At 36.8% G+C, this 12,443-nt stretch overlaps 1 protein-coding gene across 9 annotated transcripts in view; it reads left to right on the top strand.

The window, feature by feature from the left end:
* The window catches only part of CNOT2 (CCR4-NOT transcription complex subunit 2), a 132,156-nt gene that overhangs the window by 82,937 nt on the left and 36,776 nt on the right, over positions 1-12,443 (top strand). For 7 of the 9 annotated variants that reach the window (NM_001428274.1, NM_001103277.3, NM_001428272.1 and 4 more), the window contains one exon: positions 6,896-7,018. The exons of 1 other annotated variant lie outside the window; for it this stretch is intronic. In NM_001428274.1, the coding sequence (NP_001415203.1) occupies positions 6,908-7,018 (111 nt within the window). In that variant the 5' untranslated portion in view covers positions 6,896-6,907. Of the gene's footprint in view, positions 1-6,895; positions 7,019-12,443 lie in introns of those variants that run through there. One more of the 9 variants, XM_059886542.1, reaches the window with a different exon arrangement.

Raw genomic sequence — 12,443 nt, 5'->3', positions numbered from 1 at the left:
TCCCCTTTGATAAAAAGTAGATTTCTACGTTCCTTTGATTCTTACCTATTCTCTTCCAGGGGTAATGTGAATATCTTACCCTTTCATATCCATCCATTCTTATACTCATTAATGTCAGAACTCTCTCAAAATATACCATTTATACACTTCTTCATCACTTCTACCGTACCACTGTATTCTGAGCCACCATCGTCTCTCACTGACCTATTTCTCTGCTTCCACTCTTATCCCCTTTTGTCCATTCCTTACAACTTAGCTGCAGTCATATTAAATGTATACTTAAAGAAAATATCCCAAATTATGTCACTCTTAAACTGCCACCCAAATCCTCTTCTTTTTTTTTTTTTTTAAAGCCATACTGTGCAGCTTGTAGGATTTTAGTTCCCCGACCAGGGACTGAACCTGGGTTTCAAATCCAATTCACATAAGTAGTCAACAGGAGCTAATTATAACAATGATAGTTCCTAGTATTATAGTTGATAAAATAATGATAAAGATGATTGGGTTTATTATTACGGGAAGGACATGAACCAACATTTTCGAGGTACAGGCCTGATAGCTTAGTTAGCTGACCTTACTACTTCCTGCTAAAGTCTGAGCAAAAGCTACTCAGCTGAATATGAACTACAGTCTGAAGATAACTTCTGCTTTGTTGTATATTTTTAGGCTATAAATCTCTTCAGGTATAAATATAGAAAGATATTTTTAAAGAAAGTATTGATTTGTTCAGTTCAGTCGCTCAGTCGGGTCCGACTCTTTGCGACCCCATGAATCGCAGCACACCAGGCCTCCCTGTCCATCACCAACTCCCAGAGTTTACTCAAACTCATGTCCATTGACTTGGTGATGCCATCCAGCCATCTCATCCTCTGTCGTCCCCTTCTCCTCCTGCCCCTAGTCCCTCCCAGCATCAGAGTCTTTTCCAGTGAGTCAACTATTCTCATGAGGTGGCCAAAGTATTGGAGTTTCAGCTTCTGCATCAGTCCTTGCAATGAACACCCAGGACTGATCTCCTTTAGGATGGACTGGTTGGATCTCCTTGCAGTGCAAGGGACTCTCAAGAGTCTTCTCCAACACCATAGTTCAAAAGCATCAATTCTTCGGCGTTCAGCTTTCTTCACAGTCCAACTCTCACATCCATACATGACCACTGGAAAAACCATGTAGCCTTGACTAGAAGGACCTTTGTTGGCAAAGTAATGTCTCTGCTTTTGAATATGCTATCTAGGTTGGTCATAACTTTGCTTCCAAGGAGTAAGCATCTTTTAAATTCAGTCACCGTCTGCAGTGATTTTGGAGCCCAAAAAAATAAAATCAGCCACTGTTTCAACTGTTTCCCCATCTATTTGCCATGAAGTGATGGGACCAGATGCCATGATCTTAGTTTTCTGAATGTTGAGCTTTAAGCCAACTTTTTCACTCTCCTCTTTCACTTTTATCAAGAGGCTCTAGTTCCTCTTCACTTTCCGCCATAAGGGTGGTGTCATCTCCATATCTTAGGTTATTGATATTTCTCCCGGCAATCTTGATTCCAGCTTGTGCTTCTTGCAGCCCAGCGTTTCTCATGATGTACTCTGCTTAGAAGTTAAATAAGCAGGGTGACAATATACAGCCTTGACGTACTCCTTTTCCTATTTGGAACCAGTGTGTTGTCCCATGTCCAGTTCGAACTGTTGCTTCCTGACCTGCATACAGGTTTCTCAAGAGGCAGGTCAGGTGGTCTGGTATTCCCATCTCTTGAAGAATTTTCCACATTTTATTGTGATCCACACAGTCAAAGGCTTTGGCATAGTCAAGAAAGCAGAAATAGATGGTTTTCTGGAACTCTCTTGCTTTTTTGATAATCCAGTGGATATTGGCAATTTGATCTCTGGTTCCTCTGCCTTTTCTAAAACCAGCTTGAACATCTGGAAGTTCACAGTTCACGTATTGCTGAAGCCTAGTTTGGAGAATTTAGAGCATTACGTTACTAGCATGTGAGATGAGTGCAATTGTGTGGTAGTTTGAGCATTCTTTGGCATTGCCTTTCTTTGGGATTGGAATGAAAACTGACCTTTTCCAGTCCTGCGGCCACTTCTGAGTTTTCCAAATTTGCTGGCATATAGAGTGCAGCACTTTCACAGCATCATCTTTCAGGATTTGAAGTAGCTCAACTGGAATTCCATCACCTCCACTAGCTTTGTTCGTAGTGATGCTTTCTAAGGCCCACTTGACTTCACATTCCAGAATGTCTGGCTCTAGGTCAGTGATCACACCATCGTGATTATCTGGGTCGTGAAGAACTTTTTTGTATAGTTCTTCTGTATATTCTTGCCACCTCTTCTTGATATCTTCTGCTTCTGTTAGGTCCATACCATTTCTGTCCTTTATCAAGCCCATCTTTGCATGAAATGTTCCCTTGGTATGTCTAATTTTCTTGAAGAGATCTCTAGTCTTTCCCATTCTGTTGTTTTCCTCTATTTCTTTGCATTGATCGCTGAAGAAGGCTTTCTTATCTCTTCTTGCTATTCTTTGGAACTCTGCATTCAGATGTTTATATCTTTCCTTTTCTCCTTTGCTTTTCGCTTGTCTTCTTTTCACAGCTATTTGTAAGGCCTCCTCAGACAGCCATTTTGCTTTTTTGCATTTCTTTTTCTTGGGGATGGTCTTGATCCCTGTCTCCTGTACAATGTCATGAACCTCCATCCATAGTTCATCAGGCACTCTGTCTATGAGATCTAGACCCTTAAATCTATTTCTCACTTCCACTGTATAATCATAAGGGATTTGATTTAGGTCATACCTGAATGGTCTAGTGGTTTTCCCCACTTTCTTCAATTTAAGTCTAAATTTGCCAATAAGGAGTTCATGATCTGATCATGAGGGCGTCAGAAGGCAGACACACTGAAACCATAATCACAGAAAACTAGATAATCTGACCACATGGACCACAGCCTTGTCTAACTCAGTGAAACTAAGCTAGGCCATGTGGGGCCACCCAAGACGGATGGGTCAGGGTGGAGAGGTCTGACAGAATGTGGTCCATTGGAGAAGGGAATGGCAAACCACTTCAGTACTCTTGCCTTGAGAACCCCATGAACAGTATAAAAAGCCAAAATGATAGGACACTGGAAGAGGAACTCCCCAGGTTGGTAAGTGCCCAATATGCTATTGGAGGTCAGTGGAGAAATAACTCCAGAAAGAATGAAGGGATGGAGCCAAAGCAAAAACAATACCCGGTTGTGGATGTCACTGGTAATAGAAGCAAGGTCTGATGCTGTAAAGAGCAGTATTGCATAGGAACCGGAAATGTTTGGTTCATGAATCAAGGCAAATTGGAAGTGGTCAAACAGGAGATGGCAAGAGTGAATGTCGACATTCTAGGAATCAGTGAACTAAAATGGACTGGAATGGGTGAATTTAACTCACATGACCATTATATCTACTACTGTGGGCAGGAATCCCTTAGAAGAAATAGAGTAGCCATCATGGTCAACAAAAGAGTCGAAATGCAGTACTTGGATGCGATCTCAAAAACAATAGAATGATCTCTGTTTGTTTCCAAGGCAAACTATTCAATATCACGGTTATCCAGTACTATGCCCCAACCAGTAACGCTGAAGAAGCTGAAGTTGAACGGTTCTATGAAGACCTACAAGACCTTTTAGAACTAACACCCAAAAAAGATGTCCTTTTCATTATAGGGCACTGGAATGCAAAAGTAGGAAGTCAAGAAACACCTGGAGTAACAGGCAAATTTGGCCTTGGAGTACGGAATGAAGTAGGGCAAAGGTTAATAGAGTTTTGCCAAGAGAATGCACTGGTCATAGCAAACACCCTCTTCCAACAACACAAGGGAAGACTCTACACATGGACATCACCAGATGTCCAACACCGAAATCATATTGATTATTTTCTTCTATTCCAGCCAAAGATGGAGAAGCTCTATACAGTCAGCAAAAACAAGACCGGGAGCTGACTGTGGCTTAGCTCATGAACTCCTTATTGCCAAATTTAGACTTAAATTCAAGAAAGTAGGGAAAACCACTAGACCATTCAGGTATGACCTAAATCAAATCCCTTATGATTATACAGTGGACGTGAGAAATGGATTTAAGGGACTAGACGTGATAGACAGAGTGCCTGACTAATTTGTTAGAACATACTTAATCTTCTTTGGGCAGCAGACTCCCTGAAGCTGTTCTGTAACTCTGACTGTAATTTTAGGGTCTAGAATCCCATACACCTATCCACCAACCGCCTAAGTAGTCCCTAAAAGGAAAAAAGATTTTTTTTTTTTAATGAGTTTTGTTTCAGCAAAGTGACAGTGGAAAAAAACACTTTATAGTCTGCAAATTAAGACTCTTTACACATGAAATTTAAAAGGTTTGTTTTAAAAAACTTAAGGATACATTTATTTCCCTTTAAATCATAATTACTGCTGAGTTCTAATTCTAAAAAAGGAAAAACACAGGAAAATGGCATGGAACTTACAGAATTCAAAAAAATTTCAGGAGAGTACCAGGATATCTTTCATCAATTTTACATACATAAGTTAATTCAAATGGAGCAAAGTGAACTCTTCTTTTGATGATTCTGATATAACATTTAACTAACTAATAGACTCTTAGAATTCTGAAATTAATTGTACAGAATAAAAAACTTCATTCTACAATAGACTGGTTCCAAATTGTAAAAGGAGTGTGTCAAGGCTGTATATTGTCACCCTGCTTATTTAACTTATATGTAGAGTACATCATGTGAAATGCCAGGCTGGATGAAGCACAAGCTGCAATCAAGATTGCTGGGAGAAATATCAATAACCTCAGATATGCAGATGACACCACCCTTATGGCAGAAAGTGAAGAGGAACTAAAAAGCCTCTTGATGAAAGTGAAAGAGGAGAATGAAAAAGCTGGTTTAAAACTCAGCATTCAGAAAACAAAGATCATGGCATCAAGTCCCACCACTTCATGGCAACTAGATGGGGAAACAATGGAAATAGCGAACAACTTAATTTTCTTGGGTTCCAAAATCACTGCAGATGGTGACTGCAGCCAAGAAATTAAAAGTTGCTTGCTTCTTGAAAGAAAAGCTCTGACCAACATAGGTAGCATATTAAAAAGCAGAGATGTTACTTTACCAACGGAGATCCGTCCAGTCAAGGCTATGGTTTTTCCAGTAGTCATGTATGGATGTGAGAGTTGGACCATAAACATGGCTGAGCGCTAAAGAATTGATGCTTTTGAACTGTGGTGTTGGAGAAGACTCTTGAGAGTCCCTTGGAGTGCAAAGAGATCAGACCAGTCAATCCTAAAGGAAATCAATCCTGAATATTTATTGGAAGGACTGATGCTGAAGGTGAAGCTCTGCTACTTTGGCCACCTATACGAAGATCTGACTCAGTGGAAAAGACCCTGATGCTGGGAAAGATTGAAGGCGGGAGGAGAAGGGTATGACAGAGGATGAGATGGTTGATGGTTGGATGGCATCACCGAGTTGATGAACATAATTTTGAGCAAGATCCGGGAGTTGGTGATGGCTTGCTGCAGTCCATGGGGTTACAGAGTCGGACATGACTGAGCGACTGAACTGAACCTAACCTGAATATTGTGCAAAGAGGTTTTACTTTTTTGAAAGCAAAACTAAACATGTAAAATGCCTAGACAGAGGAAGACTAAAATGTTTCTCTTCCATCAATACCAAATTTACCCAAACTCCCTGGGTGTTTGCCAGAGGGAGAGAAAACACAAATATGTAGCATTTCAGTTTCCTACAAGTTTAACAAGGAACTTGAGATATTAAGTGATTATTAAATAGTTTGGGTGATTTCAACAGACTTGCACATCACATTTGGCTTTTGAAGCCTGCAGTCTTATCAGTTTATCATATCTACTGGTAAATGGTAGTAACTACAGTCTTTATTTTGCAATGAGAAGAAATTGTTTATTCTTACTTAGAGTGGCAAAAGAATATACTTATTCATAGTGTACCAGATGGATGTCAAATTTGATGAATTTTTCCCCAAATTTTTTTGTGAAAGCATGTAGTTACTGTATGTTCTCAAGTCTTTACAGATCTCTCCTGTCATGCCATTTCAGTTGACTTTGAATTACAAAGTGTTCTATTAGGGATAGACACATTGACCTTAAGTAAATAACCTGTGAGTTTTGGAAGTTTCATAGAGGTCATGTTGGGGGAAAAAATTAGCAGAGATTTAGCAGTTACCATGATGAGTGCTCAAAATGACTAGTGTTGGATGTGATAAAGACTTAAAACACAAGAGTAAGCAGATTATTTAGTGAAGATCATAAATTTACACCAGGATGATGCATGAAAAGTTTATCCTACTGTTAACATGAATGAGAGCTTGTGACTTGAGATAAAATTCCCAGTATGCTATTCATGGGCTCAAAAGTGCTTTACCTCAATAAACTTAGCTTATCAGTGAAGATGATATACTTTGGAAAACAGCTAGTTTAGAAAGTAGATATAGTGATGTCAGAGACACTCCTGGATATGAGTCCTCAGATACTTGAGGATTATTCATACTGAATAATAGTGAGGATGCATGTGAAGATTTTGAATAGTTAAACCCAAACATGTTTTTTAAAATCTTTGTATGGAAAATATTTTGGTTTGCCATTTTTCAAGAATAGTGATGTTTTTTCTTTTAAAGGAATTGGAATCTTTGCATACAACAGAGCTTTAAGTTTCTCCTCTTACTTTCAGGACCTGCAAATAAACATTTAATACTATATTGTTGCAAGTTTCTCACCTGTCCCCTTAATCCTTAGTTGACCTGTTTCTTTATCTTAGCAACATTCCCTTCATTTTATGTTTTTTACATAGGAGTAAGGTAAAGCTTGACGTTTTCCAAAACATCATTCTTGATAAAAGTAATATTTTTGTTTAGGTGACAAACAGCATGTTTGGTGCTTCAAGAAAGAAGTTTGTAGAGGGGGTCGACAGTGACTACCATGACGAAAACATGTACTACAGCCAGTCTTCTATGTTTCCACATCGGTCAGAAAAAGATGTAAGTTAACCGGTTAAGCTGTATTTACATAGTGTATGTCTGTTTCTTTCTGATTCCTGGAAAGCAGTGTATGAACTGCAGAATATCATCTTTGGTTGAGTGACTCTGTTTTAGGCACAGTGATAGGCCCTTGGGATACCAAAATGATGAACTTTCTAACATTCTAATTGGAGACAAAATGTCATATGATTCTCATACCATTGGGATATGGTAATACTGTGCTAGGAAGTATTCAAGACATGAGGTAAACATGATATTTACTTCTGGATCATTGATTTTAAAAATTTGCGAAATAAGTTTTCCTATTAAAATAATACTTTTATAAAGAGCAGAAAGCTGATTTGTACAGATTTAAAGCTTTAATGGCAGGCTTCAGTGAAACTTCCTTTGCTTTGTAATATTCTGGTTATAATCCTAGACCTCAGATAGGAAGACATCTCTTCTCTGTTAGCTGTAGGGATGCTGCAGTAGGAAAATATTGAAGAACTGTATTCACAACATGGAAGATAGTATATTAAAGAAATATGAATTAAATGCTTTGGAAGGTTATCAGTTCAGTAATCTCATTTGAAATGAAAGGATTTAGAACACAGCCAAGCCATAATTAGCAAGTTGATAAAGTATTTTAAAATAAATTCCATTGTTATTTTCAAATTCTGGTAAGCTACTTTAAATTATACACTGTATACTGTAGTCAAACCAGTTGCATTCTTGTTTTGTACTTGCCAGACTGTTTCCTCCCCTTTCAAACTTTTATAAACTTGTTATTCCTAATTTCTCTATCTGTATAGCAATTTACTCTAGGTATCAACCTAATGAGATTCTTACTGATGTTTTAAAACACTTATAAAATTTTAAGATGGGAGAAGGCAGTGGCACCCCACTCCAGTACTGTTGTCCGGAAAATCCCATGGATGGAGGAGCCTGGTAGGCTGCAGTCCATGGGGTCACTAAGAGTCAGACACGACTGAGCGACTTCACTTTCACTTTCCACTTTCATGCACTGGAGGAGGAAATGGCAACCCACTCCAGTGTTCTTGCCTGGAGAATCCCATGGACGGAGAAGCCTGGTAGGCTGCAGTCCATGGGGTCGCACAGAGTCGGACACGACTGAAGCGACTTAGCAGCAGCAGTAGCAGCAGCAAGATATGTAACAAATGCCCTCATTTTTCATTAAAGTTAATCATTAGTAAATTACTTCCTTTATCTTTTAGAATTTTACAAATAGGTTATTCAAGGTTTAAGCTAGAATTTTGATGGGGTTTGGTTTTGTTTTTCTATTTTAATGTTATTCCTTTTTAGTTGACAGTTGTGTCATTTTGGCAACTAACTATTAAACGCATTATTAGGACTCTTCAAAGTCCTAATAATGGTGGTTTTCTTTGTGCAATTGAGTAGCTCACAGAATAGTGTCATCTGATTAATTTTCTGTTATTTTACTGCCTTTCTAGCTATTTGCTATTTGATGTAAATTATAATTGAATTTTTTTTACATAAATTTCTAAGGTTAAGTTTTGATATTACAGTTAATACTTTAGGCTGTCTTTCTGGTAGCATCATTGCAGAAACTGATTTGTGTGGTGTGTTACTGTGATTGTACAGTACAAGTTAAGATTGATGCAAAAATGGTGGTGCACTATTGCTTATTGATGAAAAGCATTCATTTTGATCAGGAAGATAAGAAGGTGTCTAACTGAAATTCTTAAAGCATTTGCAGAGAATGAATGACAGAGATGTCTGTCTTCTAAGGAACAGAAATACTGTATGTTAAAATTTTATAGTCAGAATTATTATATACATGCATATACATATGCTTGTTACTACTCCAGGTTACTTGTTTAGTCGCAGAAATAACAGAATGATTTGCTTCAAAAAAAACTTCTTTTAAAAATTAATTAAGAAGAAAGTAAGACATAGAGATTAAGAATTGGGGCTCTAACACAGTACAGATATGGGTTTGGATCTTGGCTTTGCCTATTAGCAAAAACTTTTTCAAGGCCTCAGTTTTCTCATCTGAAAATGGAAATAGTAATACTGTAGGCTACTTATGAATTTCTGCTATTGCTGAATCTTTTTTCATTAGAAAACAGTGCAGAGATACTGCACAAATTTTAGAAAATATGCATGGAGCAGGGAAAAGAAAAATTACCTGTAATGGTGCAAGTTGGGAGTAATTTACTGCTAAACTTTTTGATTTTATAATTCAAATATTTTTATTTAAAAATATATTTAGTTGAATCTCTGAGCCATATTGACATATTTTTCACTAGAAAATTTGTGCCAATTTTTACCGTCATCAGCGCCCTAAGAATACCACCTATTACCTTTAAATTTTTGCCAGTAGACAAAAGAAACATTGTTTTAATATAATGTGCATTAAAATATTGCTGAATTTACACACACACACACACACACTTACACACCAGTGATATTCTTTTTCTGTGTAATTGGCCATTTTCATTTCTTCCTTTGTGGATTACTGCTTTTATGCCATTTTCTATTCCTCTATTGAAATGATAGGTCTTATTTATTTGTTAGTGTTTCCCATATATTAAGATTATAACCTTCTGTTATTTGTTACAAATTTTGTTTTTTCAGTTTTTTGCTTTCAGGCTGTTTTTTTTTTTAATATAAGAATATTTATCATTTTTATTGCATTTGACTCATACATTTTGTGTGACTTTATGGTTTTAATGATTTCTGTATTTGAGGTCATACCTCTGGAAGACTTTTCCCAACTACTTTCTTTTAGCACTTTTATGCTTAATTCTTCATATATAACTTCATTAGAAATGTATTTTGGATAGAGGTATGAATTTGTGGTGCCGGATTACCCTTCTTGCTGCCCATACCCACTAAGGCTATCTGGTATTCATTTGTCCCAAAACATTTTTTTATAGTTTAGGTCACAGATTAGAAGACTTTTCCATAAAGAGCCAGATAGTAAATATTTTAGGCTTTGTGGGCCTGCTGCTGCTGCTGCTGCTAAGTTGCTTCAGTCGTGTCCGACTTTGTGCAACCCCATAGACGGCAGCCCACCAGACTCCTCCTATGTCCCTGGAATTCTCCAAGCAAGAATACTGGAGTGGGTTACCGTTTCCTTCTCCAATGCATGCATGCATGCATGCTAAGTCACTTCACTTGTCCCGACTCTGCGATCCCATGGACAGCACCCCACCAGGCTCCTCTGTCCATGGGATTCTCCAGGCAAGAATACTGGGGTGGATTGCCAGTTCCTTCTCCAAGAGGCTAAATAAAGGATAATATGTAGGTATTTATATAACCACTTAAAACATGGAAAACCGTTCTTAATTTATGCATCCTACAAATATAAGCATTGTACTGGATTTGGCCTGCATTCAGTAAATTGCCACCCCTGAGTTAGACTATTCATTTAGGCTAATTGGAATTCTCCCTTAATATATACTAAGATCTGATGTGTTTGGCCTGTTCCTAAACTCTTGTTCTGTTTATCATACTGATTCTGTGGAAGAACTGCAATATAGTTGAATTGCTGTAGCTTTATAGGCAATTTTCACATCTTTAGGTAAGATCTTTCACATCCTTCACAAAAATGTTTTTGACTGTTACACATTTATACTGGTATTTACCTTGTTTCAGAAATGTGTGTTTCTTTTATTTCTGTTCTTTATGCCCTTTAGTAAGTAGGGTTTTATGGTAGCCATTTTCATTTTCTAATTGCTTTTTACTGATGTATGGAATAGTTGTTATGTATATATATTTTATAACCAGCTACCTGACAAAACTCTTTTATTATTTTTTGATTGAGACTATGGACTCTTGAAATTCTACTTTATTATGAATTTATATCTCAGTCACATGGTTTATTAGCTGTGTCCTTAGGCAGTTTACTCAGTCTGTGTATCTGAGTTTTCTCATCTATAATACATGACTCATGGGTGGTTTTAAGGACTGAATGAATAGCTATATGCAAAACTTAAAGACCAAATAGTAAATATTAAATGTGGATGCTGATATGAATAATTATGACATTCCATTTAATTCTTTTTGTTTTTTTTCAGTAGTTGCATATATCATCTGCAGATAATGATTATTTGTGCTTTTAAGGCTTTTGAAAAGAAAAAATTTTAACATAATGAATAACTGGGACATTTTTGTAATTTTTTTTTCCTCCCTGGTGAGGAAATAATTTTTAAATGTAATTTATGATAAAGGAAAACTGGCCAGTAGTTGAATGATTCTTTAATCCAACTATCCAAAAAAATCTCAGAAGCAAAAAGATCCCCAAAACCTAACTAATTCCTATCTGCCCTAACTGTAGAGCATGAAACTTGTTTCTTCATCATATGCATGATTGTAGAAGTATTTGGGAAAGTGTTCTTTGTAAGATTGTGTGCTGATTAAATTGCTAAATATTTCTTTAGAACTACTTCATATTTTCCAAGATCTTTTATTTCAAGAGATGCCTGTACGTGTATGTGTCCTTTTATAGAATGCTGAGTTTCCTGGTTTTAAGGTATAAAAGTAATTTTATAAATATTGGAGACACATTACTTAAATGTTTTCACAAGATTAAGTAAATCATAGGCAGATATGAGCTTGATTTTTCCCTTTCCCTTTTTTGAATCTTAGTGCTGCCATTTATTAGCTCTGAGACTTTGGGCAGTTCTGGCGGGGGGAACTTACAGAAAATGAAAAAATATTCATATAACATAATAGACAACTCTTTGGGGACAATATAATCTAAGCAATTTAGGGTTTTCTTTAAAAATACATCTAATGTAATAAAATTGCTCACATTTTCTAATCTAAGTCTTTGTTGCACTCATTTGATAACTTATTTAAGCATAAGCATTTTGGAAGCACAAACTTGTGGGAACCCCTTTTTCCTTGTTTTAATATGTGCTGTAAAGACATACAAAATGTAGCGCCTATTTGTCCTTACTTTTAAAAAGGTAACTCTTAAAACCTATTAGAGTAAGTTACTTCCCATTTTGACAAATAGCAACCATTTTGAACTTCTACCTTTCATACTTGTGTTAGCCTATAGCAATTATGGCAACTAGGATTTCTCTCAGGCCAATTAATAATCGATAGTTTATAAAAATCTAGTCTAAAATAAGGATACTGTCTATCACCATTACTGTTGTCATATTCATAATTAGTATTTCATTACATATGGAGTCATGCTGGCTGACTCTCCAGCTCTTTGAGTTTGTTTCTGTCACAGGAGCTTGCAGTTTTCACATAGTTTTTTTTCTCACTCCATCCATGTACCTGCTGAAATATTTCACGTGAGAAGCCTCACGTGAAATATTTCAGAGAGAAGCCTCTCTGATCACTCTTTTCCTAAGTAGTCTTGTATATATCAGTACTACTCTTGCTGTACCTTCTAACTTCTTTCTTGCATTTTAACAGTTATAACACCAATCTTTACCTGATG

Source organism: Bos taurus, chromosome 5 (assembly GCF_002263795.3).
Source record: "Bos taurus isolate L1 Dominette 01449 registration number 42190680 breed Hereford chromosome 5, ARS-UCD2.0, whole genome shotgun sequence".
In the NCBI taxonomy this organism is placed as follows: domain Eukaryota; kingdom Metazoa; phylum Chordata; class Mammalia; order Artiodactyla; family Bovidae; genus Bos; species Bos taurus.
Note: the sequence above shows the minus strand (reverse complement) of the source record. Positions and strands in the feature narration are given on the sequence as shown.